At 35.6% G+C, this 10,567-nt stretch overlaps 1 protein-coding gene across 5 annotated transcripts in view; it reads left to right on the top strand.

Moving 5' to 3' along the window:
• Positions 1–1,252: 1,252 nt before the first annotated feature.
• Positions 1,253–10,567, top strand: part of bi (bifid) — a 322,721-nt gene continuing 313,406 nt past the window's right edge. For all 5 annotated transcript variants that reach the window (XM_065234497.1, XM_065234671.1, XM_065234582.1 and 2 more), the window contains exon 1: positions 1,253–1,791. In XM_065234497.1, coding sequence (XP_065090569.1) covers positions 1,253–1,791 — 539 coding nt within the window. The remainder of the gene's footprint in view (positions 1,792–10,567) is intronic.

The following is a 10,567-nucleotide window of genomic DNA, read 5'->3' as shown; positions in this document are numbered from 1 at the left end:
GGTCGTCGTCGTAGCTCCGGATCCTCAAGACCGGTTTTTGTCCTCTTCTTGGCGACGACGACTTCACACAACAGTTTTTGCCTCTAATCCGATGTTAGTGTACCGATTGGCTACGACACACCAATCCGCGACGATTATCACACAAAATAGAGGGAGTGGCCTGACCGTTCAGAGCCCCGCATCCGAGAGAGTGTGTGTGCGAGTGTGAGCGAGAGGCTAGAGGGGTGCGGTCGACACCAGCTCAACACGAAAGGTGTGATTACAGACACCAAAAACCAGACACCAAGCGCTTAGTTTGTCGCAGCAGCGGTAACCAGTTCATACACGGCCGGCGTGAAGTTAGCATCGTTGTTGTTGTTGTAGTTTTTGTTTCGTTTTTTTCTCTCGCTCTCGTGTGATTCTCGCAGCCTCCCCCGCGCCGTGAGCGTACCCACCAACTACCACCACCAGCACCACCCTCCCCGGTCCCACTTTAGTGCATGTAATCACCTGTGCCGCTTTGTATGGGTGTGAGAGAGTGTCACGGTAATTCACGACACGGCACGCACTTTTTACGACCTTCGCGCGCGCGTTTGTGTGGTAGCCTCAGCGGTTCCGGTGGCGTAGCCCCCATTAGCCCTACAGTGCTGCACGACTCGTGTGTCCACAGAAACCATCCGCGGTTCCAAAAGTGGCGCTTCGAAAATTCGCGGAAAACAGGATAAACCAACAAAAGCCGAAGAAAAGCCAACCATTCTGTGAGACCTAAGAGTGTGAGTGTTACGTGTTACACCGATCTCGTTGTGTCGAATATCTACCGCAGGGGTTTTCGCGCGAGGTGCGTTTAGCTAAAACGCGAACAGTGATTAATTATTAATTGCTGAAGATTAAAATACTACAGCTGCCGCCGCTGATGCTCCCTGGTCCAAATCCCTAAGAAAAACGGTACACACAGAAAGAGTGACGGAAGAGATATGAATTATCATGAATAAATTATCGATTGAAATTGATCACCGTGAACGTACTGTGCAGTTACATTGAAAAAAAGAAAAGAAAACGAAAACGGTATAATTGTACCAGTGTGATAACAAATTGCCAAAAGTTAAGCAAAAAAAAAACGAAACCGAAAAGTTGAAACAGTGAATCGTTGTGAATTGATAGTGAGAAGTGTTGAAAACTCGTGAAGAACTTGAAAACCGAGAAACAAACTGCCGACAGCACAGGGTGAGGAAGGTCGAAGGAAGACGACACGCGACGTCTCGGTGATGTTGTGATGAGATACGACGGTCAAGAATTACTCCAATCTGACGAATTCAGTAGGCCGGCGAAGGGAATGGCCTATCATCCATTCCTGCAGCTACCGAGACCCACTGACTTCAGCGTGTCGTCGCTGTTGACTGCGGGCTCTCCGCCCCAAGGACAGAACTCGCCTAGTGCTGGTGCCAGTGCTGCAGCAGCTGCCGCAAGTGCCGCAGCCAACGCGCAGTATTTTCCAGCCGCAGCGCTGGCGGCCCTTTCGGGTGCTCCGGGAGCGCCGCCGCCGCATCTCTATCCGGGAGCACTGTTACCAAAGTTACCTCCCCACCATCCGCACGCACATCACCCGCTAGGAGCTGCTTACACGACGGCCGAGGACGTCGTAATGGCCGCTGTTGCTGCACATCAGCACCATCCAGCTATGAGACCGTTGCGTGCTCTGCAGCCGGAAGACGACGGCGTCGTCGATGATCCCAAGGTTACCTTGGAAGGCAAGGAGCTGTGGGAGAAGTTTCACAAACTAGGAACGGAAATGGTCATCACCAAAAGTGGCAGGTGAGTGAAGTTTTCAAATGTTTTCTTTTGGTACAAGCTACGATGCCCTGTACTTTGTGTGTAAAACGTGATATGCGTCCGGACTAAAGTACCGTCGGCATGAACGCAGTGCGGTATTGAGCGCTTATTTTGCCGATCTCATCCGAACATTTGATGGACTAGACGGTATCGGTAATGTTAAGGAAACCGTGATTCGATGCGTTTGTGGAGATCTTTAGCTTAGTTAATAGTTTCCGTGTAAGTTATGTTTGCAGAAAATGACCTGAATGCATTGATAAAAAAGGTCCCAATGTACTACGCATGTTAAAATACCGTTTCTTACCACTCGAACTATGCCTTAGGATAATATTTTGATTTTTTTTTTCTAGAACCTCGAGAAAATAGGGTGTTATTTATGCTAAACTAGAAAAATTAGGTATATATCACTTCACTTCCTTAAAATCAACTCGACGATATGATTAATTAATTTTTAGTTTCTTGACGGCCTTCCTTGATAAATTTTAAGAATATGAGGCAACAAATTTAAAAAAATTTCAGCCTTTAATGAATAAGAATCTTATAATATTACTCCGTGCTAGAAAACGTCAAGTGGTAGAAATCGTCAACTACTCTAATGATGCAATGCATTGAAAACATCAGTGATTGCGAAAGTTACCATGCTGTTGAGCAGTTTTGCGACTACCTTGTTCATGATGCAATAAATTATAGATTTTTAATTTTTTTAGCATAAATTAAACCTTAACTTTTTGAGATTGTTGTTTCACGGCAAAGTTTAAGTTGTAGGAAATGTCAATTTAAACTACTTAAATTTATTAACGAGCGTCAGAAAAAAAAACTAGGTTTATCTTTCTAAAAAACCGCTACCAAGTCAAAATAACAATTTGGAAAAAAAATCTTACAAATTACGGGATCAATATAGGGTTACGGTATGTAATGTGGGTCTAGTCCTTTCATTCGGCCTATCACGCAAATAAATAATTAATTAAGGAATATTACACAAAAAATAAGGAAAATATTGATCACTGATGATTGATAAATGTGTACCACACACAAATCAATTTATATCACAACATTTCAATACATTTTCAGCTCTCGTAAGTAATAAAACTGGTTGAGAATATCACTCTGTTCGGAGTTTTTAGCCGCCATGACTTCTAAGGTTAAGATGGGAAGGTTGCACTGACGATCATCAAATGGCCTGATTATGGCATTTATTGAATGGAATTACCTGATAATACACACTAGACGTAAAACTCACAGTTACTGTTTGAATATTTTATGTTTATTTTAATTGTTTAACAACGTTTTCTCAAGTAAATCATGGACCCAACTTTAGGGACACATTTCTTTTCTATGTTCCTAACTTTGGCCCATGAAATTCATTTGACAGCATATAGCAATAAGAGTAACGTCAACAATGTGGTTTGCATTTGGATGATAAGGAACGAACAGGAAGGGAGATTTTTTCTGCCAAATCTGTATAATGAACATCACAATGTTTTGATTTAGATATTCTGCGGTCGAAAGACGATAAGCGAAATTTTTAATTTTTAATTTTTAACTTGAGTGATTTAATGTAGTTTTCGTAAAATTTTCTCTAAGAAATGTTTTGAGGAATGAAGAGTATTAAGTTAACAGTGATAGTGATAAAAAAAAATACATAAGAAAACGTTACCAAGAGCGTTTTTTTTGAGAATCAAACAGGATAGGACGAAGTTGCATCCATAAATAGACCCAATTTGGGGACAATAGACCGATATTACATACATTTCCCTGGTGAGTTTTTGTCTTAAAAAAAGTAAGTTTTTCAACTTTTTGCGGTTCCTGATAGCAAACGACATGATAAGCATATCTAAGCATACCATTTAGCAGTAGAATATCGTTTGCAGGTAAATTAATTGATGAGTTATGATTAAAAACGTAATCTATGGCTGCATATTAGACCGAGGTTAGGGACGTATACCCTATATTCAATTTTACTGCACAGATAAAAATTCTGAATTTTAATTGTGATGTAAACATTCATTCATGTAAACTTAAATTTAATTTCACACAACCGAGCAACTTGTAAACAATGTTGTTTACAAAGATGGGCTTTTGTATACAATATTTGCTACATTGCATGAATTGTGCTAGAACTTTACATGATATATAATGTAAAATTATATGATATATGACGCTCCATTTGTGTGCATCATATTGAACAGAAATTTACACTACTTTTCGAACTGTGTGGGTCCGGCAATAATGCATCATGTTTGACATATTTTTTTTAGTAAGAATGGGGAACACTTTTGCTATTCAAGCAATGCATGCACCAAAGTGTTTTTAAAATATAGTAAGAATGTCCCGAAAAAATTGTCTCGAGATGATCATCAAAACAAAAATTAGACTTTTGCACACAATCTAAATGCGTGTAAACATGTATTTCATAGCACGCGAACCACCAACTGGCAAGCAATATTGATAACAAAGATAGTCACTTGCAAACAATATTTTTAATATTTAATTATACGTCTCATAACTTTACATGATCTATCATATGATATATGACGCTCCATTTATGTGCATTACATTGATTGCAAATTTACTCTACTTTTTCGAACTGTGAAGGTATAGATATACCAAATTTAAATTCTTCTAGCAGAAAACGGATAAATTTTAATGGTTTATATTTTTAAATAATGCATTTTGAAAAACAATACTAAACGATTTCTGCTCACGCACGGTTCGAAAAAGGAGTGTAAATTTCTGTCACTATGATGCACATAAATGGAGCGTCACATATCATACAAATTCACATTACAGATCGTGTAAATTTATGAGTCATTTAATAGAATATTCTAAATATTGTATGCAACCATCCATCTTTGTAAGCAATATTTCTAGCAAGTTGCTAGTTTACGTGAAAAGGAAGTTTACATGCTTCAATTGTAGCATGCATGGATATTTACATCACCATTAAAATTCATATTTTTTTGGTGTGCGGGATTAAAAAAAACTGTAGAGGTCATACACGGCAACAAATTCTGAATATTTCTGATGATGAAAATATTAATGCGTGTAAACTTGTAAGAAATATTTCAAACAAAGCTACACGAATGCATACAATATTTGGATTATTCCTTGGAATGTCTCATAACTTTACATGATACATAACGTAAACTTGTTTGATATATGACGCTCCATTTATGTGCATCATATGTAACAGAAATGTTCACTATTTACTCGAACTCTGTAGTAAATGGCAAATCTATTGCAAATAGTTTTCAGAATGTTCATTTATAATGCTTTTACTAACTCCTGAATTTACAAAAGTTTATGAAAAATCGTATCTATCTTCAAGTGTTTAGCAATTAATTATGTTTCACTTCAACAGTCAGACCCTGCACACAGTTCAAGAAAAAAGTGTAAATCTTTGTTCAATAGGATGCACACATCATATAATGTAAACACATTACAAATTGTGTAAAGTGCTGAGACTTTTCATGAAATGTTGCAAATATTGTATACAAAAGCCCATCTTTGTTAACAACATTGCTTACAAGCTGTTCGTTTGCGTGAAATGAAATACAAGTTTACGTGAAAAATGTTTGCATCACAATTAAAATTAATAATTTTTTTTTTGACTATATGTTTTTAGTATCACTTCTACGTGAAGTCAACGATTTACATAGTTGAAGATGCTAATTTCAAATAACAGACTGTAGTGGTAATTTTTATACGATAGATGGAGTAGATGAAAGCATAGAGTTGATAGTTCCGTTAGAGTACGGCAGTGTGAAGATTGTATATAGATATTAGAATAGCGAACTAGGACAACTTTTAAGGAAGGTACAAATCGGTTTTTTCATCTCTCTTTACCAAACTCCCCCTTTGGAGAGGGATGGTGAGGGGTGTCCCCCCCCCGCCACCACTGGCAAAAAGAGATGAAAACCGACCCGTTCAAGTACCAACTGTGTGTTTGAAACAGTTCTACCGATTTTTACCGCACTTCAATTGTTATTTGAAGGAAGGCATCCAGTCGTAGGTTTGGAAATTGCAACTATTGTTTACCCCTACCACGATATGTGCTCCTGTCATCGTCGACTTGACGATCTCGAGGGGACACGGGTGGGGTAGGTGTTGCTACTGTACCTTTCGACCATTGACAGTAATTGATGGTATGCTCCCATCCAGAATTATGTACTTTGACTATATGTTTTTAGTATTACTTCACGTATAATTTTTGTTTGTGGCATATCAATACTGATGCTCGTCTGGAAAGAAGAAACAGATAGCACACCCGAAATCCATTTCATCTTTTGCTCTTCTTGTCAAGAAATGTGTTGCATTTGAATTTAAATGAAAATAGGCGTAGGAAAATTGGCTCATGCTCTTTGACCGCGTATTGATTTTTGCCGTTGAGCAGTGTGCAGTGAGAAAATATACTTTTCTGATTTACACTTTATTATGCAACCAAAGATTTTGACAAAATCCTTGATTAATGGTACCGTAAAACGGGGTATCTTTGATAATGCGGGTAACATTGATAGTAGAATATAATGATTAAATTTACACTCTACGCTATTTCCGAATTGAAAATATTGGTTCCATTTTGTAGCTTAGGGTATTCCCTTTGATGTCGTATTGTGTATTTTGCAGTATGTTTTACATATGTTCCAAATACCTCCAAAAGAAATTTTTTCTTGTTTTTTGCCTGATTGAAAAGGCACTCAAACAATCACTTATTAAATGTATTTCCTATATAGTCATGGCAAAATCAATATTGTTTTTATATTGCTTATGATGTTTCTGATTACATACTCATTCAAAATTTCTTATTTCTTGATCAAAATTGTTTGCGAATCTCGCGTGGTTTTCTACTGTCATCGAGTATTATCAAAGTAACCCCAAAACAAAAATCTGACATTCGATCATTGGACAATAAAAAAAAGTGCAAATGCAATAATTCCTGGTAAACATGTTACCAACAAATTGACTCTAGGATCCCCAGTACTTGTTTTAAAAAATAAATAATTTGGAAAAAATTAATTGTTGTAAAAAATATTTAGAATATACTTCAAAAAACTATCAAAGCTACCCCGTTTTACGGTATCTTTCAATATGCAACAAATTATACACATGGTTTGTTCAATTAATGAAACTGAAAAACGGTGTTCCAATAAAATAGCACGAACCATTTTGTTTTCATAAATTACTTTCCGTAAGACATCAATACCGCCTTTTATATTCTTGTTCAACTTTAAGAAAAACATCATCAAACTGTTTGGCTCGCGATAATAGTTGGTGACAGTTTGTGTTTGGCTCGATCTGACGTACATATTTTTGAGTCTGGATCTTCTTCCTAGGTATATTTCAGTATCAAAGCATGGAAATACACACGACTTTTTCGTAGTGTGTATTGTATAGTGCAGCACTATATAGTTCAAAGTGGTTAATAGATTCATTGTTCGTGGTTAATATATTCCGTAATTGAGCTGCAAATATGTGCACGATTTAAACTTAAATTTTAACTCTTATCAATCATTCTGAAATTTACACGTGGCTGTGTGCCTTTGTTTACTTTTATTACCTGTGAATTTATACCTTTGTGAATTGCTTTGTAAAAATTTTGATCAACAAAAAAAAAAATTGACAAAACATTAACTGTGTAATACGATATTTAATGCGTAAATGTAAATGCTCACTTTTTATTGACAAAAAGGTGTTAAAGAACACAGAAATTTATCGATTTGAATGAAATATATCTTATATTGATCTTAAAGTTTTAAAACCTTTCAATAAGGGTACTCTCACAGAAATTTTCTTTGTAAAATTACACGAGATTGCGTTGATGTATTATTTAACTTAACTTAACTTAAGGGGAATCTCACAGCTCAAGAAGAAGAAAAAATGTTTTGGCTCGTTTTGATTTGGAAACATAGGTATTTAAAAAAAATCCAAGAAAAACAGTTTTTCCACAAATTTTTAAGAAAACTTAAATTTATAAATATGTATTCTGTCTTATCATGAAAACAAAAGTTGGACTCGTAACATAACCGAAAGGTCGTTTTTCGCAGTTTTTTGGGCGAAGATTTACATACAAAAAAAATACACTTAGATTTTCTGTACAAAAATCCTTTTCTAATTTCTAAAAAAAAACTCAATTTCCCTTAAGTGAGTAAGTGATCAAATTTAAGACAGTAGAAATAACTACTTGTACACGAGACGTACTCCATATTGGATGTAAATCATGCAACGTAAACAATCATTTAATGTAAGATTTAGTGGTTTCAAACCGAAACATAAGCAACTCGACGAAGAGAACGTTTGATTTAATTGATTTTCTCGTTTCTTTTGACTGATTCTTTTGTCAAAAGGGCATGTGTCGATCTCAGGGAACCAACATTTACATTAGTTTTTTGTAGTGTGCACCTTAATAGGAACGTATGAACATGACTGGTACAGCTGCCCTATTTCTATTTGAAAAACAAAGAAAGTTCAGTGAATACTTTTAACTTTCCATTTATCTGAGTTTTACATGTTTGAGGTTTTCAAAAATTGTTTTACAATGATCGATTGTTTTTTCTTTGAATGTAAATTTGAGCTTTTATTTATTGTAAAACTGATTATTAATCGTTTAATTTTATATTTCAAAACGTGCATGTAATGTAATATTACCAAATATACTAACCCATTGCCCAAATCAAGGTTTTGGTTCTTGTAATGATTCTACTTAATTTCTGTAGATAAACTTTTAAGGCAATATGATAAAAATTGTTGAACTTATTTTAAACTTAACACTTAGTAAAATTCATGTAAATTTAGGTGCTCTGAGAGTGCCATATACGAGCGTCAATTTTGACATAAATTTGAGTCATAACAAACTCGAAATATAGCACAATAAAATGTACTTTTCGTCAAGCCATGAACTTTTCAGTCTGTGAGCTCTTAATAATACATGACATGTTTGTTTACGTTTCATCTTTTATATCAAAGATGGATTCCGTCGCGTGTACAATTAGTTATTTCTAAGTGTGTGTATAAATATAGCTTATCTAGAGCAGTTTTTGTTGAAACAAAATTATTTCAGTTTTTTCATGATCGATTGCACGATTTTCAATCAAAATTTGCCTTTCATATGAGAAACTACTCCAGTCAAATCGCCCATGTTGGGCCAGAAAACATCAAATAAAAACCTGATTTCAACGTTACCAAGTCAATTATGCGTTTGGTACGATGCTTTAGTTAAAAAGATTCCAAACGAAGTCAATAAGGCAGCGTGAAACGGTGAAAGGTAAATAAATTTCGATGGCGTCTGCAGTGAAAACATTCCAGTTTGTCAAAATGTTTGCTCGAAAAATAGAGGTAACGGGCGAGTTGTCCTTAGTAGGCCCAAAATTAGATCTAAACCCTATAATTCAAGAGGAAACTCAGGTAAACACTTCAGAAAAGCTGTTCAATGTCACTACGATGGAATTTTCTTGTTGCAGTACAACTTAAACTCTTCAATGTTATAGTATACCAGGTATGGCTATACGTTCCCCTTATGGAGTTCCCATTGGCCATAATTGAAACACATCATAATAGGAACGTATAGCCATAACTGCTACACCTGCCCTATATGAATTTACCTTACTTAAAGGCGGGCTTCGCAGTAGAGGGTTAATCTACTCTGCTAATTTGTGTGTCAAATTGAATTGATGAGTTACATGTTGTATGAGAACGTATTTTTAAAAATCCTTTTATTTTCTTAAATATTAACGTGATGAAAATCCCTAAAAATCTGTATGTATTTTTAAGCCACAATGCATCCATTATTAATCCCTTCCGGTTCATAAGAGGATTATTTACTACTTTACTAAATACTTTTTTTGTCAAGTTTAAAGCTCTACTTATAAGCAACATGTGAAAAGTAATAAGCAATGTATTTGAGGCAGTATGTAATTTTTACGAAATTTTAAAACACATGTGCTCTAAAATGCATTTTTTACTTATGTCAATATTACTTCTACATCAGGATATTTTTTCAATTATGTCAAGCCAGACATTTTTTATTTCAGCTCTTCTAAAAGATGATACACACCAACTAAAATAAATATGAATTTCGTGGAACAAAGTGTAATTTTTCGTTCAACGATTACAACTTCAGAAAATTAACAAAAATTTCTCAAATTTTCTGGTTCTATAATTTAATTGAATATACACATTTGAAACACTTAAGTGTTTGCTCGCTACCCATGAAAAATTCCTCAGAACGGCTGAGCATACAGTGTATCTCAAAATTGATCGTACAGCAGTACTTAAATTTTAGAAAAACGGCTCTTCAAGCACATGTTAAAAATATACGTCTCTGAATTTTTGGCGGCTGACTCAGCATACATTTAACAATTATTTTTGATTTACGGCTCAGCGACTTTGCAGTCAATTTAATTGTTTGTAGGAAAATTTGAACATACTGAGAGGTAAGCACATATCATGGGTAAGAGACGTGTGTGTTGCGAAAAAATCTAAGGGCACTGGTGGGATTCGAACCCACAATTCCCATTCAGTACACGGGTGCATTGCCAATTATACAACGGTGGACCTATGGTCTACGGATGTATTTGGCTAATGACATTTGAGTTTCGAATCCGTTCCCCACCCTAGTATTTTTGCGCAAGCGTTCTCTGATACACAACAATCTCGTCTCTTACCGATGATATGTGCTTACCTCTCAGTATGTTCAAACTTTCCTATAAACAATTTATCAATTATTTCCTCAGTATTGGGCATATTTGGTTGAGTTTTCAAA

This window comes from Ochlerotatus camptorhynchus, unplaced genomic scaffold (genome assembly GCF_037179485.1).
Source record: "Ochlerotatus camptorhynchus isolate MF236.1 unplaced genomic scaffold, CSIRO-AGI_Acam_v1.1 ptg000003l, whole genome shotgun sequence".
NCBI lineage: Eukaryota > Metazoa > Arthropoda > Insecta > Diptera > Culicidae > Ochlerotatus > Ochlerotatus camptorhynchus.
The sequence above is the reverse complement of the archived record's forward strand: the minus strand, read 5'-3'. Positions and strand labels throughout refer to the sequence as shown.